Genomic DNA, 27,837 nt, shown 5'->3' with positions numbered 1-27,837 from the left:
CACTCTTTATAGAAGGCTGAATCCCTACATTTCCTATTTGTAATCTGTAAAGTACAATAGGTCCTAGGGTTACATCGGAGATCCATTCCTACAGCACGACGTAATGCAATTTTCCGCATAAGTCGGAGTCCACCTACATAAGCACTTAAGTCACTCACTTGGAGCACATACACAGCAGTAATGAAGTGAAACAGTAAAAAAAAAATTTAAAAGAAAGATAACAATTCCGGACCTTTACTTGTGGTAAATAAATAATAAAAAATATAAAGCACATATGTACATACGTCAAAATGATGGAACTTTTTTTTTTTTAATAAATAAATTAGAGATGGCCATGTAACCACTAAATGAAGTATGTGGAGTCCAATGTAACCCTAGGACTGTCTGTATTAGTAAGCATTGACTAGATTCTGTTCTACTAAAAATATATATTTGCCTGATAATGCAATATCTCCATATTATGTGATCATATTTGCTATGTTTGCTCCCAGTCTATTCTGTTTTGTCTTATTAGCTTTATCAGAGGTGTGTTATTGACTCATTATCTCTGACTTTCACTGATACATTTGTAGGACTTAATTAATGGGGTTGTCTACATCTCTTAGACAATAAAATTAAAAGCATTTTAATCTATAACCTTGGAAGTTGAGATAATATGCCTCCCAGAGGCCATCCTGCAATTTCTTGTGACATATTATTTTATTATATATAGCTAGAATCATTTTAACATTTCTAAATAATAACAGTTCTCACAAACACCCCACAGAAGACTTAATGATATCCAGAATTGTTCTATTGCTTTTCCTTTTTCCATTTCTTCATTGTGGTTCAAGTTGATTCTTTAAAAATATCTATAGCTCCCTCTCCCATTCTTTGATCATCTCTCAACCTATCCTATATAATAAAAGGCTAATATGCAAATTGACTGATCGGTGGAATGACCGGTTGCTATGACTTGCACTGACCACTAGGGGGCAGACACTCAATGCAGAAGCTGCCCCCTGGTGGTCAGTGTGCGCACACAGGGGGAGTGCCGCTCAGCCAGAAGCCGGGTTCACGGCTGGAGAGCGCAGCGGTAGTGGCAGGAGCCTCTCCCACCTCTGGGGCAGTGCTAAGGATGTCCAACAGCTGGCCTCATTCAGATATCCCCTGAGGGGTCCCAGACTGCAAAAGGGCGCAGGCTGGCCTGAGGAACCATCCCCTCCCAGTGCATGAATTTCACGCACTGGGCCTCTAGTCTATATATATATATAAAAGGCTAAGCAACCGTTCAGCCATTTGACTGTTCGACCGGTAGCTATGAAGCACACTGACCACCAGGGGGCAGACACTTCGACCAGTAGTTTACCTTGCTGCTGGTGTCCAGCCGATCGGGACTAGGCGAGACAGGTCAGACATGCCCTGGAGCCCTCCCATGGTCCCTCCCTGGCCCTGATCATGCACTAGTGGGGTCCTTTGACCTGGCCTGGGCCCTCTCACAATCTGGGACCCCTGAGAGGAGTCAGAGAGCTGCAGGCCAGGCCAAGGGATGCAACAGGTAAACAAATCCATGCACTGGGCCTCTAGTATTATATAATAGAGAAACAGTTTGTTTTAGTATTTCCTCATAATTTATCATCTAGCCACTGTTGACTGTGATATCGTCCATTTTTCTTCTTTTTTTGAAGTTGAATAACGTATTTATATAGAATATCATGTAGGATTAGATGTTATGAGTATATAATACAATTATAGCATTTTCTTATTACACTACTTTTGATGGTAACTCAAGTAGTTTTGGCATTAGGCCACAGTTAAAAAATTCATACTATTGTGGAATAAACAAATTAAACAGAAATGATTCATTCAGAACTTGCTTAACCACAGTATTAACTATCATTGTTTGCCTTTTGCAAAGATTCAAAGGCTGTCAGAGTGGTAGGAAAATTTTATAAGGAATGCAAGGGAAGGTTTGAGGTATGCTCTGAATGGAGGTTGTCAGCATATCAAAACTGGAAGCGGGTTAACTAGAAGTAGGCTTCTGTGCTTGGCTTAGGAAACCTATTTGGCTGCCTCTAGTTGGTCATGGAGACCAACACAACTAGGGAGTTGGCAGTTGTTGATCAAGTTCTGAGTATTTTGGATTATTTGCTGAAGAGGTTGTGGGTAGGGCTTCTAGGCTTCCCATGTAGAACACACTTCATTGTCATATAAGGTCTGGCCACTTTCCATTTGTTTATTCAATCTCTGATAGAAAAATAATTATAAGAAAAAGTAGACAAATTTAATCATAGTTTAAGATTTAAAAAATCTCATTAAATTATGAAGCAAAATATTAATAGAGATAAAGAAGATTTGAACAACATGATTAAAGGATATAGAAATCATTTTATATCACAACAAAGGCTGTATTTTATCTTTTCAAGCATACATAAGACATTTGCAGAAATTGACCATGTATTGTGTCACAGACTCAACAAAGATCAACAGATTGAAATCCTATAATCTCTGTTATTTTACTACAATAAGATTAAACAAAAAATGAAAAAAACAGTGATGTGAAAGTGTTCCATTTATTTCAAAATTTAAAGGTTACGTTTTTGAATTTCCAATTAATCAAAGGGAATTAAAAGCACAATAAGATGAAATAATCATCCTGTGAATGTAGTTCAAGTTGAGGTTAGATAGAAAACATAGATTTAAATATATGTGACAGAGAAGAATATTGGCTATAAATAATTGAGCTAAACACACATCTCAAGAATTTGGAGGAAATGTATAAACTTATAACCAAAGAGAGGAAAAGAAAGTAAATGATGATGAAAAAAGAAAACACACAACACATGCAAACACTTAAGATAATCAAATATTTGATAACCATAGAAACTGGTTGCATGTAAGAGCTACATAGCAACATTATAGATGTTATAAAATCATTGTGTCACCCAGCTGGGTGTGGCTCAGCAATTAAGCATCAACCCAGGAACCAAGAAGTCACTGGTTCTATTCCTGGTCAGGGCATATGCCCGGGTTGCAGGCTCAATCTCTAGTAGGGGACGTGCAGGAGGCAGCTGATCAATGATTCTCTCACATCATTGATGTTTCCATCTCTCTCCCCATCTCCTTTCCTCTATCTGAAATCAATAGAAACATTTTAAAAAATCATTGTGTCTTTTGTCATATGTGAACAGAGCCTTGGTTGCAATAAATTTTAGAAATTATGGAAAGAGTAAAATTGGGGAGGGTGACTATAGACAACTGTTTCAGGGGTATTGCTATAAAGTGAGTAAGATCAATAAGGCAATAGCTAGCAGATATGTGGATCAAGCTAGCAGATATGTGGATCATAATTTTCTTTTGTAAAAATAATTGTTACTCATGTTGTGGCCCCGCCCCATAACAAAGAAACAGAATTTCCGGAGGATGAGGCCCAGAAATCAGGATTTAAAAAAGATTCCCAGGTGATTCTAATGTGCAGCCAAGGTTGAGAACCACTGAGATAGAAGAAACAACTAAATCGAATAGCATCCCCCTGGAATTGGCCAATTAAGCACAGCTGGTGAGACAATCCGTGGCCTGAAATGACAGAGACACCTGGGGAACGGTAGGATCAGGTATCTGGGCTGGAGAGATAAATGCACAAACACAGGGACTAGAGCAGTGGTTCTCAACCTTCCTAATGCCGCGACCCTTTAATACAGTTCCTCATGTTGTGGTGACCCCCAATTTCATTGGTACAAATTAAACATAATGAAAGCATAGTGATTAATCACAAAACAATATGTAATTATATATGTGTTTACGGATGGTCTTAGGCGACCCCTGTGAAAGGGTCGTTCGACACCCAAAGGGGTCGCGACCCACAGGTTGAGAACCGCTGGACTAGAAGGTCAGAAGGAAACTGTGCCGCGCCAACTCCACGTTCCATGGGACACGCATAACACTTGACTGTGGAAGGAGGTCCACAGAGCTGCTGCAGCGGGGGACTCTAGATCTAACTCCACAGCCATGGAAGGCTGCACCCAGAAAGGCTGCCTGAAGTTCTGCACTGGCTGCGCAGTGTGGGGGAGAGAATTGCGCAGCGGCATAGTTGCTCTGTCTTTATATTTTCCTTGCTTTTACTCGCTAAACTCAGTACATAGGATCTTTTGATAAACACCCACCGAGGCTGCAGTGCAGGTGGACGTGGTTTGGTGGAGGCTGGGGAGCAAAGCAGGGAGGGGAGACCAGGAATCCAGCTCTGGGACAGCCTGGTCCCTCCAACCCTAAAAAGCCATTTTTCTCCAGAAGAGCTAGCACCTCCTAGCGGCCCTGGAAGCTAATACAGCAATACCACCGCCTAGAGCCCGTATCAGAAATAGATGCTGTGTAAATACGACTGAAAGTAGGGAGACAAAGCGGACAGATCGGTTCCGCACGCCTAAATCCAAGCCTCTGGAGACAGACACAGAGGATCAGTAGATCAGTGGGAACTTCAACATGGTCCTGACTACCTAACAGGAAAATGAGAAGTGCCAGAGAGAACAGTAGAGAGGGGTCTTAATCCAGCCCCCATGGGACGTTAAAACTCAGCTGAAGCAAACGACACTTCACTACTTCACTTTTTAATTTTTTATCTTTTACTTAAGAAAGAAATGCTAAAGGAATTGCTGTAAAAAGAAGAAATAGGAAGGGAAGAAGGAACACAGGTATAAAAAATAAAAATAGTGACAAACAAGCACCTATCAATAATAACCTTAAATGTAAATGCATTAAATGCTCCAATCAAAAGACACGGGGTAGCTAAATGGATTAGAAAACACGACCCATATATCTACTGTCTACAAGAGACCCACATCAGAACCAAAGACTCACAAAGACTGACAGTGAAGGAATGGAAAATATTTCTCAGGCGAATGGAAATGAAAAAACAAAGCAAAAAACAAAACTGGGGTAGCAATACTTATATATGACAAAATAGACCTCAAACTGAAGGCCATAACAAGAGATAAGGAAGGCCACTTCATAATACTAAAGGGAGCAATTCAGCAAGAGGTATAACTCTGGTAAACATGTATGCTTCCGATACAGGAACACCCCAACACATAAAAAACTCCTGGAACATATCAAGAGAGAGATTGACAGCAATACAGTCATAGTAGGGAACTTTAATACCGCATTGACACCACTGGATAAATTCTCTAAACAAAAAATCAGCAAAGAAACATCAATCCTAAATGACTCACTAGATCAGAAGGAATTAATTGACATCTTCAGAACATTTCACCACAAAGCTACAGAATATACATTCTTCTCAAGTGCACAGAGGACATTTTCAAAGATAGAACACATATTGGGACACAGGCAAAGTCTCTTCAAATTCAAGAAGATAGAAATCATATCAAGCATCTTCTCAGATCACAATGGCATAAAATTAGAAATCAACTACAATAAAAACAATGAAAAAAATCAAACACTTGGAGGCTAAATAGCATGATATTAAACAATGACTGGGTAACCAAAGAGATCAAAAAGAAATGAAAAGCATTCTGATAAAAAACAACAATGAAAATACAACAATCCAAAAACTATGGGACACAGCGAAAGCAGTGCTGAAAGGGAAGTTATTAGCTTTACAGGCCTACCTCAAAAAAAAAACAAGAAAAAATGGTAATAAATATCTAACCTTGCAACTTAAAGAATTAGAAAGAGAGCAATAAGATAATCCCAGAGTGAGGAGAAGGAAGAAAATAATAAAGATCAGAGCAGAAATAAACGACATAGAGACAAAAAATACCACAAACAAACAAACAAAAACAACAATACAAAAGATCAATGCAACCAAGAGCTGGTTCTTTGAAAGGATAAACAAGATTGATGAACCTCTAGCCAGGCTCACCAAGAAACAAAGAGAGAGGACTCAAATAAACAAAATCAGAAATGAAAGAGGTGAAGTAACAACAGACCCCACAGAAATACAAAGAATTGTAAAAATTTATTATGAACAACTCTACTCCAACAAACTGGACAGCCTAGACAAAATGGACATATTCTTAGAAAAATACAAGCTTCCAACACTCAATCAGGAAGAATAAAAAAACCTGAGTAGGCTGATAACTACCAATGAAATTGAAGCAGTAATCAAAAATCATCCAGCAAACAAAAGCCCTGGTCTGGACAGCTTTACAGGGGAGTTTTACCAAACATTCAAAGAACTAAAGCCTATCCTTCTCAGACTATTCAAAAAAAATTCAAGAGGAAGGCACACTTCCAAGCTCTTTCTATAAAGCCAGCATTACCCTAATTCCAAAACCAAATAAAAACACCACAAAGAAAAAGAACTACAGACCAATATTCCTGATTAACATAGATGCTAAAATCCTCAACAAAATTCTAGCAAATTGGATCCAGCATTACATTAGAAAGATCACACACCATGACCAAGTGGGATTTATTTTGGGGATTCCAGGATGGTACAATATCCACAAATCAATAAATGTGATACATCACATAAACAAATCAAGAGACCAAAATCACATAACCATATCAATCAATGCAGAAAAAGCATTTAACAAAATCAAAATCCAAAACCCTTTTTTTTTATTGCTTAAAGTCCAAAACCCTTTCTTGATAAAAACCCTCAGCAAAGTGGGAATAGAGAGATCATACCTCAACATAATAAAAGCCTTACATGACAAACCTACAGCTAACATCATACTCAATGGGAAAAAACTAAAACCATTTTCCCTAAGAACAGGGACAAACAGGGACACCCACTTTCACCACTCATGTTCAGCATAGTACTGGAAGTGCTAGCCATAGCAATTAGACAAGAAGAAGAAATAAAAGACATCCAAATTGGAAAAGAAGAAGTAAAACGTTTGTTATTTGCAGATGACATGATACTGTACATAGAAAACCCTAAAGACTCCATCAAAAAATTACTGGATGTAATAAATGAATTTGGTAATGCAGGAGGATACAAAATTAACACCCAGAAACCTATGGCTTTTTTATACACCAATAATGAACTCACAGAAAGAGAAACTAAAAAAAAACACCCATTTACTATTGCACCAAAAAAATTTAAGATACCTAGGAATAAACTTAACTAAGGACGTAAACAACCTGTAATCAGAAAACTACAGGACATTGAAAAAAGAGAGAGGAAGACATACACAAATGGCAGAACATACCGTGTTCATGGATTGGTAGAATCAACATCATTAAAATGGCCATACTACCCCAAAGCAATTTATAGATTCAAGCAATCCCCATTAAATTACCAACAGCATATTGCACAGACGTAGAACAAACTCTCCAAAAATTCATCTGGAATAATGCACCAGTGGGGTCCCTTGGTCTGGTCTTCACCCTCGCAATCTGGGACCCCTCAGGGGATGTCGGAGAGCCAGTTTGGGCCCAACATTGGAACAATGGGTTGCTGTGATGTGCACTGACCACCAGGGAACAGATGCTCAATGCAGGCGCTGCCCCCTGGTGGTCAGTGTGAGCACAGCTCAGCCAGAAGCCGGACTCATGGCTGGTGAGTGCAGTGGTAGTGGCGGGAGCCTCTTTTGCTTCCAGGCAGTTGGACATCCCTCAAGGGCTCTTGGACTGTGAGGGGGTGCAGGCCGGGCTGAGGGACCCGCCCCCAGCAAGTGCACGAATTTCATGCACCGAGCCCCTACTGCTGCAATAAAAAAGAAGCAAGAACATGACACAGAATCTGAAAGGTAGTAAAAAAAAAAAAAAGGTATAAACTGGTTGAGACTCAAGGGAACTAAAAAAAATGAGCTTTGTAGCAGGAAGTGATGCCAAAAGGGTTACAGGGACCAGGTTATAAAGATACTTACTGGTCATTTTGGATATTGCAATTATAATCCATGAAGGTTACCACTATGTATAAGAAAGAATAGAGACTTTGATTCGGACATATCTTATTTTTTAATCTTGGTGATGTAGTGGTTAAGTATATGAAATGTGGAACAAAGGATATCCAGATTCAGACCCTGGCATCACTGTTATTAGTGTAAAATTGTATATGAATTATTTAATCTACTAGTATCTTTATTTTCTCATCTGTTCAGTGGTATTTATTTTTCCAAAGTCAGCTGTGCAGATCGGTGAGAAACGGATGTTAAGCTTTAAGCCTAGGGCATAGAACATGATGACGTCACAGTACATAAACATAATCCTTTCCCTTTATTCTATGGTTTTATAATATTTTGCTGATATATTAAGCAAATACCTTTCATATCAAAGCACTCAGCAGACCTTTGGGAAATAATAATGTCCTTATTTATTATCTTAAGGGATAGCTAATAACAATTACTCTACCTGAATGTAATTTAAGTCTTGTAGTTTGGGAAAAGACCCCATATCCCAGAGGGCCACTGAGTCCCCTGCCACCTACCTCCTTTAATGCAGTGTGATTGGGAGCAGAGTAAAACCTAGCTCTTGTTCACTGTGCATACTTCCTAGCAACTACTCCTTATAGAAACTGGCTCTCTGGATGAATCTCAGCTTTTAATTTGGGTGAGTTGGTACATATGCAAGACAGGAAAAGAGAGGGAAGGGCTACATTCAAACATCTACATTTATAGAATTATAAGATTCTCAAAAAAGTAAAAATAATGTGTACCTCTTTGTACACCCTTAGTAAAGTTAAAAATAAGTACTGTAGCCTGGCCAGTGTGGCCCAGTGGTTGAGCAACAATCTATGAACCAGGAGGTTACGGTTCAATTCCTGGTCAGAGCACATGCCAGGCTTGATCCTCAGTGTGGGGTGTGCAGGAGGCAGCCAATTAGTGATTCTCTCTTATCATTAATGTTTCTATCTCTCTCCCTCTCCCTTCCTCTCTGAAATCAATAAAAATATATTTTTAAAAGAGAATAAATACTATAGACATACAATATGGTAAGAAGGTGAAATGGGCCTTTTCCCCCCATAACTGTTGTAAATGTAGCTACTTGTTGATGAGCTAAAGTATAGGGATCATTAGGTCACAGATACTCTAAATTAGAATTAAAATAACTTTAAAGCTGTTTGACTAAGAAAGGCTTTAGAGTCAGAGAAAGCTGTGATCAAAGAATGCATTTCTTTCCACTCAGCATTAAACTGATTAAGCAACACTTGTGGGAGGAAGAAAATTTAGGACTAAGGTGAAAAAAATCTCTGTTTAATAAGGCAATCAGAGGACAACCCATAGCCAACCATTATTTTTGATGTAGTTTATCTTCAAACTAGTTGAGCTATACTAGATAAGAGAGATGAGAAAGTAGAGAAAGATTTTCAGACTAAATTTCATGGGGCATAAAAATTTCTCCTGAATGGATTTTCTAAATGAGGATTGATATCTCTTTCTAGCTCTTCTGTACCCAGATCAATAATTCTGAAAGTAATCAAGGTATGTTCTGATAAGTAAAACCGAGTGCTTTGTTTGTGCATTTAAATATCAGCTTATTTAAATAAATTTGTTCATTTGGGAATGCACTTATCTGAGCATTAATATGGTGTGCTTGAAGGAGCCTTTATATAGTATTAGAAAATTTAAAGAGCCCCTGTGTGCTTGGCTCTGGATATATTATTCTATAATATATGGTAACAATAAGAAAACGTCAAATGTACTAAAATATGTTTGTTTGCCTGTTTAGCCATTTGTGTGTACATATACCTAGGTCTTCTCTGAAGGAATATGTTAATTTTAAAAGGTTTTGGGAGCCAACAGAGAAATTTGAATAGCTTTATATTTCTCTGGAAGTGGAGATCTAGGTAATCAAGATCTTTAAGCCCACAGATAAAGCAGTAATTGACTTGAAACCTACCTCAGTCTCTATGCCTGGATTCCTATCTTACAATAATAGCAGAGCAAAGCAGAAACAAAGTTCTACCAAGGAGAAGAAACTCTTTTATTTCACTACTAGAGGCCCGATGCATGAAATTAGTGCAAGGGGCTTGGCCCTCGCAGCTGTGGTGGCTGCCCTCGGCCCTTGCAGCCCCAGCTTCATCTGGAAGGTAGTCCGGAAGGTCGTTCAGCTGTCCGGTCTAATTAGCATATTACACTTTTATTATTATAGATAGACAGAAGTGGCAAAGAGTACTCTTGTGAAACATCATCCAATGCCAGTCTTTGGGCTAGGTTATGCTAATACCTACCTATGCTACAGTTTCTAGACTGAGGAGAATTTAATCTTATAAGAAAAACAGGAGTCATAACAATATATAATGACTCCTAAATAATTTAAATAATTATTAAATAATTATTAAACATTAAATAATTTACTATTTGATAAGGTCTATCACAATCAAATGTAAGAAAACATATAAAGATGCACAGAAAATTATCCTGCATATTTTTGTCTAAGTTAATTCAGCAGAGTCATAGAGGAGATTCTTTTGACCGAGATACTACAAGAAAGCTGTAGTTTGAAAAGGGAAGAGATTATAAGGGAGGGAGAGGAAAATTACAATCATAAAATTATGTGAAAAAGGGCACAATTTCACAAAGAGCATGTTGTTTCTAGAGAATAATTAAAAGTTTGGCATTATCTCATGGAGGGCATGGAAGGAGTACCTGGTGAAAAGGATGGTTTATTTTTTATACTAAATGCTAATTTGATCACATCATGCTTAAATGTTTTATTGGAGTCACATTATGTATGGAATAATGACCAGATCCCAATACTTAATTTCTTAAATTACTCTGTGAAAGATAGTGCACTAACTTGTTAACATGTATTAATTAACTTAATCTTCCCAACAACTTTTTGTTTTCTCCACTTCACACTTGAGAAAACTGGAGCGGGGAGGGGGGGAATATAATAAGTGTGAATAAGACAAATTAAACCTTATTATGGAAATAAATGCATTTATTTATTTATTTATTTGGAAATAAATTCCTTTAATAGAAGAACATAAAAAAAGCCTATGATGGAAATAAATATGATCACATGCAAGGGGGTGGGGGGGAAAGACAGAAGTGATAGCATTACTTATGATAGCTGATAATTTTCAAGAATTATTGAACTTTACTCTCAATCAAATATCATAGTAACTCAAAGTAAATGATTATAAAACGGTCATTTAGTTGCATTATTTTTTCACCTAAAAATTAACATCTACAAAGATTCCAGATGATGTCCTTTTCATATTAGGATCACTAAGCATTACTTTCCTTCTGTAGTTTGTAAAAAAAAAAAATATGAACTGAAATCGCATTAATTATGTATAAATCAAAAGAGATACCAAGTACATGCATCTCATTCACAAAATAAAAGTTAAGAACTAGGTACATAGGGAAATATACAGAAGAGGTAGTAAATTAACATTTTTAAAAAACTGAGCTTAAAATAAGTAGATATATAAGTTGGAAATGTTTCATAGAAAAGGGGGAAACTTAGTACAGGCATGAGGCAAACCTCAGGTTTTGAAGACTTTTATGCAGAAGACAGGTGTGTCTATAAAAAGTATCACAGTAGGAAAGGGTTCATGGCTCCTCAGGTTTGGTTCTGTGACAGTATTAGGACATGTAATGGACTAAGAAATGAGTATCCATACTTAAGAGTACTCACAAATCAGCTAGAAAATTATGTTTAAAAATGACTCTCTAAGGTCACCTCCATCCCTGAACAGTTCATCTAAGGAGTGAGTCACCCCTAAAAAATAAGTAAATAAAATAAATTTTAAAAAAAATGACTCTCAGATTCGTTTCATTTAAGATAGCAGACATTTCTATCAAAAGCTAATTTGGTCTTATTAAATCAAAGTGTGAATTCAAAAAGTAATATTGAATTTTATTGTACACAGATAGTAACCATGTTGGGTTTTGTTTGTTTGTTTTAATATATTTTTATTGATTTCAGAGAGGAAGGAAAAGAGAGAAAGAGATAGAAACATCAATGATGAGAAAGAATCATTGATCGGCTGCCTCCTGCATGCCCCCTACTGAGGATCAAGTCCACAACTGGGGCATGTGCTCTTGACCGAAATCAAACCCAGGACCCTTGAGACTGCAGGCCGATGCTCTATCCACTAAGCCAAATCAGCGAGGGACATGTTGGGTTTTTGTTTTGTTTTGTTTCTAATAAATTGTGAGATTCATGACTTGGTTTATAGTAAGCCCTTTGTGTCTGGTTGCATAGTTTTTGCCGGGCTTTACTAAGTTTTTTTCCCCCCCCATTATAAATTACAACCTTTTATGTTTAGGGTCTTCCAGATGTATTTTTCATTTGTTGCCAGACTTGGTGTGATGATCTTGGAAGATAACTTTTGTCCTAAAAAGGTTTCCATCTACAAAAGTCAGAGAGCAGCAGCACAATGGTACCAGCCAATAAATCTCAAACAGCTCCAAATACCTTCTTGCTGATGGGCATCCCAGGACTAGAGCACCTGCATGTCTGGATTGGGATTCCCTTCTGCTCCATGTACATAGTGGCTGTGGTGGGGAATGTCACCATCCTGGCTGTGGTGAGGGCAGAGCGAAGCCTCCATGAGCCCATGTTCCTCTTCCTGTGCATGCTGTCGGTCACTGACCTGGTCCTCTCCACGTCCACGCTGCCCCGCATGCTCTGTCTCTTCTGGCTTGGAGCCCATGACATTGCCTTTGATGCCTGCTTGGCCCAAATGTTCTTCATCCACAGCTTTACTGCCATGGAATCAGGCTTCTTTTTGGCCATGGCCATTGACCGTTATGTGGCCATTTGTCATCCACTGCGCCATAGCACCATTCTCACCCACGTTCACATCACTATAATGGGTATCATTGTGGTGATTCGTGGTGTAGCTTTCTTTTCTCCACATCCCATCCTGCTCAAACAGCTGCCCTACTGCAGGACTCGAAGAATTGCCCACACCTACTGTGAGTTTATGGCTGTGGTGAAGCTGGCGTGTGTGGACACAGGAGCCACCAAACGTTACAGCCTCAGTGTGGCCTCTATTATTGGTTCTTGTGATGGCTTTTTTATTGTCATCTCTTATGTTCTAATCCTCCGTGCAGTCTTTCGTCTTCCATCACGGGAAGCAAGTCTTAAAGCTCTAGGCACATGTGGCTCTCATGTCTGTGTCATCCTTGTTTTCTACTCCACAGCTGTCTTCACATTCCTCACTCACCGCTTTGGCCACAATGTGGCCCCTCAGATTCACATCTTTATTGCCAATATGTACCTTCTGGTCCCACCTTTTCTTAATCCCATTGTGTATGGTATTAGGACCAAGAAAATTCGAGACTATGTCCTTAGTTTTCTAAGGATAAAGTTTGCCTGATTGTGCTGAAATTATTTGCAGAGACAGTATCAGAACTTAAAGGGAAGAGTACAAATAATTTATTTTGTCTCATAATAAACATGATATTTTCTTCTGCTGAAATAAGACTTTTTATCAGATTTCAATGGGGAAGGGTCTTCCAGGTGTATTTTTCATTTGTTGCCAGGCTTGGTGTGATGATCTTGGAAGATAACTTTTTTCCTAAAAAGGTTTCCATCTACAAAAGACAGAGAGCAGCAGCACAATGGTACCAGCCAATAAATCTCAAACATCTCCAAATACCTTCTTGCTGATGGGCAAGAAGTTTCCCAATTCTAATGAAACTAGTAGGCACATTTCATTTTGTGTACATCTGAATTTTAGGGAGCTTACTTAGAACTTGATAAATTGGAAAGGGGTTCCCTTCTGCTCCCTGCTGCTACCGACCTTCTGTTATATGAGTGGATGGTAATAGTGTATTGTCCAATAGGTAGTGATTAAAAAAGCAAATAAACTCATAAGAACCTCAAAGGATTCCACAGGAACTGTTGCCAAATGAAAAATAATGATCACTCAATATTCTATAGACGAATCAATATAGTAAGATTCATGTCTTCTGAGTACAAGAAATACTTAGCTATTATTTTCACAAGAATAGAAATGTAGAAAAGTTCCACATTGCAATAATCGTGTTCACAGATTACTATAATAAAATACAGCTTTATGAATTACCTTTCTGCTGTTTCTCCTGTCATATTTATGCATCCTTTGCACACTCTGCTTTGTTTGTAAAGACTCCCACCTTCATCCAAAAAATAAGTTTCTTTATATCTTCATGGTTTTACTTAGAATGCTTCCCTTTGTCCAGGCACCTTCTTATCTACAAAAAACTTAGTTATACTTCAAGGTACATCACCTGTTTAAATTCCCCCATGTTAGTAGAAATTTTATTTCCTCAAGTAAAACTAACTAAAAACTGTCCCTACCATTATTGTGAAAAATGTCACTATATATTGTAGTTAACCTGGTATGTCTTTTTACAATTAAATTCTTATAGTTAGAGGTTAAGTGCACTGATTCTAGAGTCAGAGTGCCTGGATTCATCCTTTATCTCTGCCACTTACTCTCTGTATATCCAGTCACTCTCTGGGCCTTGTTGTCATAATTAATAAAATGGGGATCATAAGATTTCCTTCCCTATAGGAATTTTAAGGATTAAATGAGTGAAAGCATATAGGAAAGGCACTTATACTAGTGCCACATAGAAGACCTTAATAAACACTACCTAACTGGATCACCATAACAAGTGTAATTTTGCAGGTTTATTATATGCCACACTTTGTCAGACATGTATGTGCAATGTACACATACAAGCATATATTATCACCATAATCATCAGAGTTTTAGTTGGATTTCATAGATGAGAAATTTGTACTCAGGGAGTTTAAATAATTTGTTCAATGTCACATGTTGATTAAGTGGTGCTGCCTGAATTTAAATAAACACAAAAGTACTCAATCCCATACTTACGATAAAGACTATCCTCCATTTACTTTTTATCACTAATACCTCTCAGTATCTATGAACACATGAATTCAATGAATGCTTCTGAAGGAAAGAATGATTCTATAAGATGTTTGAATTTATGTGTCCTGTGTGTTAGAACTCCTAACTATGTGATAGTTATAATTAAGATACTAGCTGAATTAAAATCATAAAGACTAGACTAATGATGATATTTTTGTAAGATAATGGAGAAAAATGACAATGACAGGAGGAGTATGGACAGATCTCTCTTAGGCTAAAGAGAAGAGAATCATTATGGAAATGTAAACTTTGGGAATATTGCCATTATATTGGATATTTCCTGAAGATGAACTGCCAAGATAGACCTTTGGCTGTATTTTCTTTTTATTTGGAGTACCATGAATTATGGAATTTAATTATAATACACTAGTGGCCCAGTGCACGAAATTCGTGCATGGGGCGGGGGGTGTCCCTCAGCCTGGCCCGCACCCTCTCTAATTTGGGACATCCTCTCACAATCCGGAACCACTGGCTCCTAACCACTCACCTGCCTGCCTGCCTGATTGCCACTAACCACTCTGCCTGCCAGCCTGCTTGCCCCAACTGCCCCCCCCCACCGGCCTGATTGCCTCCAACTGCCCCCACCCTGCCTACCTGGTCACCTTCAGCAGACCCCTTGCCCCCCACTGGCCTGCTCACCCCCAACTGCCCCCTCACCCCCTGCCTGCCTGCCCACCCTGCCAGGGCTCTGTAATCAATGCTGCGCAGAGGGAGGCCCTGCCCACCAGGCCTGGGCTCACCGTTGATTCCCACCCACATGGAGGCCCTGCCCACCCTGCTGGGGCGCTGGGATCAATGGCAGAGCAGAGGCAGACGTTTCCCACCCGGCCTGCATGCACTCCGCCATTAATCCCCAGAAGGTTGCTGGAAGATCTCCTGGTCTAATTAGCATATTACCCTTTTATTAGTATAGATTCCTTGACAATTATCAGAATTGTTTATATGTTACATTTGGAAAATAATATGAACTAAGGAGTTAATACTTATAAGCTATCTACCAATGGCTCTCAAATTTGAATGTTTAACAATAATAGTCACAAAACTAAATCTTCAAAAGCTCTGAATTAAATTCTAGTCAAATAAAAGAGATATGCAACTTGTTCATATACTCATACAACAAAAATCAATTTATGGAGTGGCTAAAATGTGCCAGATTGTGCTAAGTTCTGAGAAGAAGTGGGCAAAAGAGAATTTCATGTCTCAGGGAGTTTGTATCCTCATGGAAATGATATAATTGAGTGATATTCAAATGCATAAATGTACTGGATATTTAATGCTGTCAAGTAATAATTCTATAAGAGCACATAACATAGGGCTTTTATCTAGTCTAGGAGAATTAAGTAAAGCTCCCTCAAAAATGGCATTTACTTAAATGCTGATTGGGAGTTAACTAGCTAAAGAAAGAAAGAAAGGTCCTGAACGGGGTGGTAATGTTACAGGGAGAGAGAACAGGATGTGTGAACATGTGTGGAGCTTAGGCTAGGAAGGGTATCATGCATCCAAAGGACTGAAGGAAATCCATTTCATGGGCTGGAATAGAGGGTGAAATGAAGAGTTGCTAAGTAAGGCTTGGGTAGTAGTGATCAGGGGTGTGTAGGGTGTGCTAATGATTCTCAAATTTATACTGAAAACTAGACAATGTCAATGTAAGTTCTATGCACAGGAGTGACATAATCAGGTTTGTGTATTAAAAAGATCCTTGTGGGCGTCTTGTCCAAGATGGAGGCATACGAAGACCCTGAATGCACCTCGTCCCAGGAACACAATGAATTTACACCTACAGACAGAGCAGCTCTGGCTGAAGAAGACCTGAGATCTGAATGTAGAGCTTCTACAAAACAAATGACAGAGAGAGAGAGAGAGAGAGAGAGAGAGAGATCACTAACAGGTCTCCAGTCCCAGGGATTTACTTCTGGCAATTCCTACAGTTCCAACCCCCTCCAGCTTCAGCTCCAGATCTGTGTGACTTGCCCTGGTACAACCTGAAACTCAGTCTCCCTTAAACTTGGTATTGTGCAATATTTTTTTCTAAATCTTCTCCATTGCTCCTACTTTAATCTCAACTCTCTGTGTTTCTGTTATATAGTTTACTTACCAAACAATGGCTTTAATTTAGTCTATTAAAATGTATTTTGTGCTGCCCTAACCAGTTTGGGTCAGTGGATAGAGCATCTGCCTGTGGACTAAAGGGTCCCAGGTTCGATTCCAGTCAAGAGCATGTGCCTTGGTTGCGGGCACATCCCCAGTAGGGCGTGTGCAGGAAGCAGCTGATCTATGTTTCTCTCTCATCGATGTTTCTAACTCTCTATCCCTCTCCCTTCCTTTCTGTAAAAAATCAATAAAATATATTTAAAAAATAATAATAAATAAAATTAGCTTAGTGGATACATTTTTTCCCAGCTTTTTTGGATTATAATTGCATATAGGAAATTAAGACTTAATTTCATTTTGTTTTGCTTATGGAGCTGCCAAGGTCACAGGAAATTAAAACGTTTTAAACTATTGGTTTTGAAGCAAGCAATTTGTATATGATTATAACTGCACAATTTGTATATAATTATAACTGTAAACATTTCTGCCTTCTTTTATCCTAAGTTTCTTTAACTTCATATTAAATTATTCCTCAGCCCTTACTCTTCTCCTAGAGTACCTAAGCCATACGCGTCACCTCTCACAACACACACACACACACACACACACACACACACACACACACACACACACAAATTAGTTCTATAATGCTCCCAAACACCTGCTTTCTTAAATTTTAAATTTATTGGGGTAACATTGGTTAATAACATTATATAAGTTTCAGATGTATAACTTCATAGTACAAACATCTGTATACTCCATTCTGTGCTCACAACCCAAAGTTTACTCTCCTTCTGTCCCTTTAACTACATGTGCTATCCTCAATAACTGGCTCTAGGCTTTGTTCCCCAGAATATTCAAGCCAAGTCAAACAATTTGCTAACAGAGAGGCCCCTAGAGACCCTGGAGGGAGGAGAGGAGGCAGTGACAAACCAGCATAAATCTGCCTTCAGCTCAGACACTTCATCTTATTCTGGACATCAACAGATCTTGTCTGAACTTCATGTGGACAGTTACTTTGCTAGTCCCAGTCCCACTGTGGTCAGACTCACAACTATCTACAGGTACTATTCTAGGAAAAGGGAGAAGAAGAGGGAGGGAAAAGAGTCGAAAATCCTGGGATGCAAATTTATGTAGGAAAAGGAGATTCCTAAATACCAAGCACCAACCCTTTCAAGTCCATGGTTGGGTTCTGCAATTTTTAGAATACCCAGTGGCATTCTTTAGGAAAGAATAAGTATATTTCTAACTTTTACACCTAAATTGATGGTCTCTTAACTTGAAATTAATGTTGATATTGATGTTGCTGGCAATTATTTTTGATAGCTCAGGCAAAAATTTACCATGTTGTTTAAAGTGCGAATAATATCCTATTGCCACCACCATATGGGGAATTTTATCTACTGTATTCCTGATTGATGATCATTTAATTTCTACCTGATAATGAGCTTCTGGTCCCACTGGGTATCTTTTCTGTTTGAGTTTTTGATAGGGTTATTTTCCCTGTTGAGCTAAAATTCACTTTTTTAAAATTTTTAGCATATTTTTATTTGGTCAGGTATCTCTCTCTGGTGATACTAAATTCTTTTTTTCACTCAAGAATATAATGAATCTAAAAATATTTGAGGATAACATTACCAGGGCCATCAAATCTTTCTTCTTATGTTGTCAATTCAAGACTATTAATTTATCCTACTTACAGTTCTTTCTAAGAAACAAAAAAAACCCCAAAAAACAAAAAGAACAATATGCCCTGGCCAGTGTTGCTCAGTTGGTTGGAGCATCATTCTCTGCACTGAAGGGTCACAGGTTCAATTCCCAACCAGGGCACATACCCAGATTGTGGGAGGCAACCAATCGATGTTTTCCTTACTCTCTCTCTCCCTCTCCCATTCTCTCTCTCTAAAAAATGGAAAAAAATATATCCTCGGGTAAGGATTAAAACAAACAAAACAACAAAACAACAAACAAAAAAGAACATTATTTTTTGCATCTTTCACTTAAACTTTGTACTTCATACTAAAAGAAGAAAATATTCAAAAAATTATGTCAAGAATATTGTATGTTTTATATAATGTTGGAATTCAATGATGGATTTAATCCTCATTACAATTTTTAAGGTAAGCTTCATCCCACTTTTGATATGAAAAAATGAGGTTCAAAGGCTTAAACAATTTGTTCAAATTACATCTGAGTGTGTTCAAAATAAGTGGCAGGGCTGAGATTGTATCTCAAATATGTGTAATCTCAAAGATCTTGCTATTATCGCTATACCAAGTTAATTTCCAGAAGATCAACCTATCATTCAGTTATGCTGTGCCTTTTACCAAATGCAGTTGATATATGACATACTTAGATCTGAACATATCAATTATATGATATATATATGTGGGATTTTAGCAGATATGCCACTCTATTTTGGTGTTTAAATATTTAGAATAAATTAATTACTAAAAGAGATAAATAATTTAAGTTCATCAACAATTAAAACAAAATGACACAATATTAATATTACTATACTTTTATTTTTAAAGCAACTTTCTGTTGTATTGTTTCATCCTAATTTCAGTTTAAGTTTTGTATATGGTTACAGGAAATGAAAATGTTTTAAACTTGATTTTGAAGCAAGCTATAGCAATTTGTATATAATTATAGTTGCAAACAGCTCTGCAACATTTTTTAAAATAAACTTTTAAGAATTATGTTAAACTTTTATTGAAAAATTTCTTCAATGTGATTCTTTTAAATATTATATAGTTGAACCATGTCTAACAAAATCTGGAATCTAAACTTTAATAGTAAAATTTAATTGTAATCATATTAATAACAAAAAAGCTGTATTTCTATTCCTTTATTTTATTTACTATATACTTTTTTGGTTTTTTTTTACTTTTAATCTGTTAAATATACTATTTAATCTATAACATCAAATAATTTGTAAATATGAATTTCTATTCAAAATAATTATGTAGGTCAAAATGTTCAGCAAATACAGTAGTCTCATTTCTATGGAAATATGTATTACAATTAATCCCTGAACTATGCTCCCCATACAAAACCACATGAATTCACATATATATGCCACCCCATTAAACTTTACTTTTACCCACTCCCCCATCGCGCTTTAATACTAAAATACTGGAACTTTAATACTAAATTATTATCTATTGAGGCTTTTTTTGGATTCCACCTTTGTCATCCAAAATATTTGTTATTTCTCCAGAATTGTGTCAGGTGTAAGATCAGCAGGTTTCTGAGGTTCTTTGTAAAAATCAACAAATAATCCAGAGAATCCCAAAGCACCACAGCCAATCTCAAGAGCTGAGGACCCTGGGATGATAAAAATCAGCTTCCTCATCTTGAGTGAAAGCCATGATTTCTCGCTTTTACCGATAATGTTGAAAATGTTGGGTCTCTTGCCAGGCCCTGCTATCTGAGAAAAAAATCCTATAGGATTTCACACAGTGAATATTAAGTGGGATCAGAGCCACAATCTAAACTATGAAGTTGATATGTCTTTATTGAGAATTAATCCCTGAGACTATTTCTTCCTCTTACAGCCTAGGATTATCTTCTCTCTCACTACAAGTTGCAGAAGCATTTATTTGATCATTAGTTGGCATAATTTAATTATGACTGCCACCATAAAGTACTACCCAGTATTTTAAATGGAAATATACACTGATTTCAAAATGTCCCTTGTTTCTTTCTCCTCAGGAATCAGCCCTTGGAGGAGCTCAGGGTAGGGATGTCCTCTTGCAACCGCTCCATTCCTCAGCCCCTGACATTTGTCCTGGCTGGAATTCCTGGTCTGGAATCTTCCCATGGCTGGTTCTCTGTGCCTTTCTTCTTGGTCTTTGTCATTACAGTCATTGGCAATGCCACCATCTTATGCATCATCCGAGTGGAGAAGAGTCTTCATGAGCCCATGTTTCTCCTCCTGGCCATGCTATCAGTTGTTGACCTCTCCCTGGTCAGTGTCACTGTGCCCCGCATGCTGGGGATCTTCTGGATGAATGCCAAAGAAATCAGCTTCAATGCTTGCCTCACCCAGATGTTTTTCATTCCTTCCTTTTATGTCATGGAGTCTGGGATCCTCCTGGCCATGGCTTTTGACAGATTTGTGGCTATCTGGCACCCTCTGAGATACACAACTATCCTTGCTAACAACATGCTTGTGAAGATGGCACTGGCTGTCCTGGCAAGGGCAGTGACAGTGCTGACCCCAGCACCCATCCTAGCAAAAAGACTGGAACGTTTCCAAACCCACGTCATTGCTTACTCCTACTGTGCCTACATGGCTGTGGTGCAGATAGCCTGTGGAGACATCTCTGACCACATTGTCTATGGCCTCATGGTTATCGTAGCGTCTGTGGGATTTGATCTGTGTTTTATCAGTCTGTCATATGGGCTGATTCTTCATGCTGTCTTTCGAATACCCTCTTGGGAGGCACGGGGCAAAGCCCTCAGCACATGTGGCTCTCACCTTTGTGTCATTGCTCTCTTTTATTCTCCTGTTGTCTTTTCTGTTCTGGCCCAGATTTTAGGCTATCATATGGCTCCCCATCTACAGATTATCATTGACAATCTCTATTTCCTGGTGCCTCCCATGATCAACCCTTTGATATATGGAGCCCGGACCAAGCAAACGCGGGAGTGGGTGCTTCGGATCCTGCACTGTCGAGGAGACTGAGATAGACAGGGACCTGGGATATGGAGCTGGAAATCATGTTAGGTTGGAGGTAGAGATAAATCATGCCATATTGGGGCTTCATGGGAAAAGGGAAAACTAAAGCAAGAGGAGGACTTAGTGTGGGAATGTAATTGAGACAAGTTCTTTTCATCAGAATATTGTTGTTGGGAAACCCTCATGATCAGAAACCTCTTCAAAGGCTGATGTAAGTAATAACATAGGAAAACACATTGTTTTTAATTTTATTGTTTATCTGATCACATTACATAACATAAATTGGAAGCACATTATTCCAAATGGGGTAACAATGAATTTAGGTATCAAGACCTCTGAGCAAAACTATTTATCCTAAGATTATTTTTATTTAATGATTTTTCTTTCACATTTATGGAATTATATAATATGGAAAGTAATCCTAATGGAAATAAATATGTATTAATGTCCATGCTTATGTCAATAAGTAAAGATCTTTTATGTCTGAAGGGTTTTAATAGAGAAGATTCTTCTTTAGAGAGTTACTATTAGTGTCAAAATCTGGAACCAATATATAGTAGACTGAATTTGATAGGAAAGCATCGGGGGAAGAGGGAGAGAACCTAAATCTACCCTTTCTCTAGCTTCACATTTTTCCTTCTACATACCTATATTTGTTTTCACAAATTTAAGTCACCCAAATCTGTATCTTAAACCATGAATGATGTCTGTCTTCCAGAGAACACATTATAACAGCCTTGTGAACCACTCTTCACATGCATCTTAAGCTTAAGTCTTTCTAAACTAAGCTTTTAATCTCTGTGTCAGCTAGATTACCCCTCTATGTTCCCCGTTTTTGTTCATTTGAATTGAGTTAAATTAAGTTTAAAACCTTGATATTCTTAATTATTTTTATTTTCTTCCCTTCATCCAAACAATCACCAAGATTTCTCTGTACATTTCCACTATGTTTTTTTCTGTCTTGCACTTTATCACTTAGGATTTCTGTACTGTAAAATTCTTCTAACTAATTTTCATATATCCAATTTTTATCATATCAAAGTTGTTATTAACTCTGCAACTGGAGTTGTATTCCCAAATATCTTCTTTTGTCTACTTAAAATCTTCAGCAGCCTAATTCTCAAGATAAAGTCTTAACTTCATAGCATGGCATCCAAGTAATTGCATGACTTAACTCCAGTCTGCATATCCAGGTACTTTATTTTTGCTAAATCACAATATAAGCATCAATTTGGCGAAACGTACTGCTTTATTTGTAAAGATGCTGCACATCCCTTGCTATTTTACCTCATTCTTTGTGCTACTTGGGAGGCATGTTCTCTTGATCTTTCTTAGTCAAAACTCTTCCCATCTCAAGAGACACTTTCTTCAGTTTATTTTCCTTAATGCCTGTCTTCACATGACACCAACCTGTCATTTTCTGTACTGCTAGACACTTTAGGTTTCTTTGACATTTATTTGTGCATGATCTGAAATGAACTTCAGATATTAATCTGCATGCCTTGCCATTCCTTTTACACTGACATTTCTTGAAAGGCATGGGCCATGCCCATAAATTGATTTTTGCACTACACATAAGCAGATCTTAAAATCTTGTCTTAGTTTTTTAAAAATGCTATTAAACACCAGCTCATAAACCAAGGGATATTTGCATGTAAATTATGACCATCTCTCTATCCCCAAAGTTCATATATGACACAGGTGATATTTATTTCATACACCCATACACAAATATACATGCTTTTTATTCCAGATACATACCTCCAATCATCTTATTTGTTTATAAACATCACTCTCTCTTCCTCTCTCTCTAACCACTACCATACTCATGTTTATACATATTTATACATTCACAAAAACATGTGTGCGTACATATATCTGATGTACATATCATTATATCCATAAATATACAAAAACACTATTAACATTTTCACAGTTTGGCTGGACCAATTTTAAGATACATAAATTTACTCAAATACATTAATAACTCCTCTCAGAATGCTACAACTGAAAGGTTCAGAGTTGGATCCTGGTAGCACAGAACTGACTCAAGGCTCAGTGTAATCAAAAAGATATTTATTCAAGGCACCTGGGTGCAGGTTAATTGTGTCTAAGAAAGGAGTCAGTGGTGAATGGGTAGGGAGCAGGCTTTTTATGTACTCAGGGGGAGCTGCAGACGGGGCTTCAGCTGACAGTCCTATCTGGGACCTGGCCCCCAGCTGTAGTTTTACAGCCTTGCCCTTTTTCCTTCTGCTGGCGCCCGCTGTCCTTGCTTCTGGGGGCTGTTTAGGAGTTATGAACTTCAGAAATTTCTGTAAAATAACCACTCAAGGGGAACATGCTTGTGCCAGGCTTAGGCTTGCAGAAGGAGCTTACTTTTGTTAGCCCCTGCTGAGTTAGAACCCTGTTTCTTGATGAACCCTTTCAACAACCACATGCTCTTTATCAGCTTTTAGGGCTCATCTTAGGCAACACTTCCTCCTTCCCTAACCTCCTGCCTCTTTTTATTCTGTATTCTGTGTTACATTCATTTCAATGGTCTCCAATGTCCCCTCTCCTTTGTCAATCATAACACATATCACACAATATGACAATTGCCTATCTGCATATTCTTTTTCTACATTAAAATGAGTATTTTGTTTATACTTGTTTTCATAGTACCTAGAATTTCCATGGCATATAATATAAGTTTAATAAAGATGTGTTGAGTAGGTCAAATAACTTCTCTGGTGAAGCAGCACAAATATAAAAGAATGTGTGAATTTATACATTTGGCTTATGTGCTAAAAATAAAAGAAAGGAAGTAAAGATGACAGGACCAAAAGAAAGGGGGACGAGAAAGGACAGACAGAGAAAGGGAAGAAAGGGGAGGAAGGAGGGAGGAAAAAAGCATTGCGTTTGATTGGCCAACATTCTTCTCTATTGAGGGATACTTTCTTAGTGAAATCTCTTCAACTCCATTTCTGAATATTATGTAGGACATTTTCTTTCAGCTTCAGTGGGCCAGTGTGTTCCCTCAAATACAATTCCCCTTCCCAATCATTATGATTGGCTTTTGCTTTGTAACAAACGAAACATGTGTGGTGTTGATTGGGCTCATTTTATATTCTCACTTTATGTCTTCACATGGTTGCATGACACAAAGGGGCTGTGTCTGGATTCTCAGAAGGCTCTTAAGCATGGACATCATTCACTAGGCTTCTTCACTGACAAGCCGGGTGCTTCAGTACTCCTTCCCTGGGCTCTCCCCCTAAAATTAGCCAGGGTTTCTTACCAGGTGTTTCAAGGCTTCAAAAGATAAAAGCAGAAGCTACGAGGCTAGATATGGTCTGTATCAAATGATTCTTTTTATTTTGAGCTGTCACTGTCCTTTTCAGCTTAACCTGGCAGTATTTTTGAATAATAAGGAATCTTAAAACATGCATACTGGTTTTTCCAGAGGCCAGTTCTTACTTTAAGAGTGTATCAGGTTCAACTGAAGAGTCAGCCTGCTCCACCCAGAGAAGCACACTTTGTGAGAATCCATGGAAATGAGCCTGAGCTACTGGAACCCACTCCCCATAAATTCTTGGCATGATGAGTATAAAAACAAAAACAAAAACAAACCTCTGTACTAATAAAAATGTTTTTCTTAATTGAGTTGAAATGTGGTGTTCCTTCCCCCACAAAAAAATAATTAAAGAAAACTTTGTGTCCTAAAAAAGAAGAGGAGATAATGCCTAGAAAAAAGTAAATGAGAAACCATTTTATGTTCAAACTCAGAAATATCATAAACCTGTATGGTTTTTATGAATCCTACTTGACTCATCTTTTTCTATACATCTTATTAGATGTGGTTCTCTCAACATTTTCTTGAAATGTTCATTAGATATATATTTTTTTATTTTCTGCATTAAAAAAGGTGATAATTTTGTCAATTGTTCCACCACCACAAAGCACAGATCCCTGTATTCTCTGGTACATAGTAACAATGCTGTCACTCTATTTAAAGCAGAGGTTCTCAACCTGTGGGTCGCGACCCCTTAGGCAGTCGAACAACCCTTTCACAGGGGTCGCCTGAGACCATCCTGCATATCAGATATTTATATTACGATTCATAACAGTAGCAATTACCATTCATTACAGTTATGAAGTAGCAACAAAAATAATTTTATGGTTGAGTCACAACATGAGGAACTGTATTTAAAGGGCCAGAAGGTTGAGAACCACTGAGTTAAAGCCTTCATTAACATTGGTACCCTTTAAGCTTCTGTCCATCCACTCTTAAAGTAAACGCTGCAAGCTTTAGACCTTTGTTACTGCAAAATCCAACTCTTCACCATTTGTTCCTTATATTTAAATATTTTTGTGTAATACAACAACCCGACATTTGGTGGCTTTAAACAACAGCTTATGCTTTTTTATTTTATTTTTTTCTCAAAGTTCTGTTGATTGCTTGGCCCCAGCTGTAAAGTTCTCCCTGGGAGTCCTTCAAGCAGTTGCTAATAGTGTTTGAAGAAGAATCCAGGTCTGGATAAAAGGCTTCTTTTCCTCTCAGATGTCAGGCACTGAGTCCTCCTCCACCACTGATTCTTGTACATAGTGCACACGTATACATAGTGCAAGGAGTTTTCATCTTAAACAAATAAATACATATATTTCCTATTTCTTATTATTTTTGAATCACTCTTGGGTGTCAGGCTTCAGAGTACAAATCTGTTCAACCCGCCTGCGAATCTCTTTGGTCTTCACACCATAGACAATGGGGTTAAGGGCAGGGGGCACAAGAAGATAGATGGTAGACAATAGGATATGGACATAGGGTGACACATGTCCAAAACGGTGGCTGAAGAAGGAGAAAAAGGCAAGAATATAAAACTCCAGGAAGACAAAAATATGGGCAGTACAAGTGTTGAATGCTTTAAGTCGTGCCTCTTTCTGGGGAAGATGAAAAACAGCTTGAAAAATTAGAATGTAGGAGATGAAGACAAAGATCACGTCAAATCCCAGAATTGCAAAAGCTACAAAGAGCCCATATGATTTGTTAATATGGACATCTTCTGCAGCCAGCTTGACCACAGCCATGTGCTCACAGTAGGAATGGACAATAACCACAGACTGGAAAAGTTGCAGTCGTTTAAGTAGAATGGGTAAAATCCCAACAAGCACCGTTGCCCGGATTGCCACCATCAGTACCAACTGAACTAGAAAGAAAGGTGTGAGGATGGATGTGTGCCTCAAAGGATTACAGATGGCAACATAGCGGTCAAAGGCCATGGCCAACAGGATGCCAGATTCCATACCCTGCAAGGCATGAATGAAGAAGAGCTGAGTAAGGCAAGCATCAAATGCCATGGAACAAGAGCCAAACCAGAAGATGGCCAACATCTTTGGAGCAATGGCTACACAGAGACCTAGGTCAGTGGCTGCCAGCACTGCCAGGAAGATGTACATGGGCTGGTGAAGACTGCGTTCCATAGGAATGATGATTAACAAGAAAATGTTCCCTAGCAGAGACACTAGGCATAAACCCAAAAAGGGAAATCCAATCCAAAACTGCACATGCTCTAGTCCAGGGATCCCAATCAGGATCACTGTCTTTGGGTTCAGATATGACATGTTGGTCGATTCCATCAGGTTGATAAATCCTTTCCTCACTGACAGCATTACCTATTCAGAGAAAAAATTATGGATAGGAAGAAAGAAGGGAATTTTCCTCAACATTTCTCCTAAAGCATGAAAAACATAATGAAAAGGTGGCCACGTAACTTTGAATCTTTGGGAATCCATTTAAGTCAGTATCAGAATAGAATGCTTGGATATCTTTTTCCAAAGTCAATGTGGGTGTTTGTGGGTGAGGAAGGTAAATACAGTGTTTATCACCTAGAAATTGTAGAAATGTTAATTATGATTCTAGCAGCATTGATCTTGCTGGTTAATGAAGTGTTCTCAGGTGGTATCACAGATGACTACCTTTTTTTTTTTCTTTTTTCTTTTTGTCTATATCCACCTCCTAACTTCAGACACACTTCAGATTAGGCAAAATTTCTCTGTGACACTTAAAATGGTGAACTAGGTCCATAATTTCATAGCCTTGTTCATTTTGTTCAAAGCTCAGATCCCCAGATAGTGGCAGCCTTTCCAAATCTTTCCATTTTCCCTAGAATAGGAATCAAAATACCTCCCCACAAATTTAACAAATTGACTCTCAGATGAGGGAGTGAAGAAGTTTGTTCTTTCAGCAAATATTGGTTGATATGCCTATGTGCAGGCTCATTATCCCGGTTCTTGG

At 38.0% G+C, this 27,837-nt stretch overlaps 3 protein-coding genes across 3 annotated transcripts; 2 read left to right on the top strand and 1 right to left on the bottom strand.

The window, feature by feature from the left end:
• Window positions 1–12,277: 12,277 nt before the first annotated feature.
• On the top strand, window positions 12,278–13,222 carry LOC118663004 (olfactory receptor 52M1-like). The gene has a single exon (XM_036322233.1). The coding sequence runs from the start codon at window positions 12,278–12,280 to the stop codon at window positions 13,220–13,222; it is 945 nt and encodes a 314-aa protein (XP_036178126.1).
• A 7,405-nt stretch (window positions 13,223–20,627) lies between these two features.
• LOC118664064 (olfactory receptor 52K1-like) lies at window positions 20,628–21,572 on the top strand. Its single transcript, XM_036323958.1, has one exon. The coding sequence runs from the start codon at window positions 20,628–20,630 to the stop codon at window positions 21,570–21,572; it is 945 nt and encodes a 314-aa protein (XP_036179851.1).
• A 4,656-nt stretch (window positions 21,573–26,228) lies between these two features.
• Window positions 26,229–27,179, bottom strand: LOC118664321 (olfactory receptor 52A5-like). The gene has a single exon (XM_036324306.1). The coding sequence runs from the start codon at window positions 27,177–27,179 to the stop codon at window positions 26,229–26,231; it is 951 nt and encodes a 316-aa protein (XP_036180199.1).
• Window positions 27,180–27,837: the final 658 nt, after the last annotated feature.

The sequence above is a fragment of the Myotis myotis genome, unplaced genomic scaffold (genome assembly GCF_014108235.1).
Source record: "Myotis myotis isolate mMyoMyo1 unplaced genomic scaffold, mMyoMyo1.p scaffold_m19_p_10, whole genome shotgun sequence".
NCBI lineage: Eukaryota > Metazoa > Chordata > Mammalia > Chiroptera > Vespertilionidae > Myotis > Myotis myotis.
The sequence above is the reverse complement of the archived record's forward strand: the minus strand, read 5'-3'. Positions and strand labels throughout refer to the sequence as shown.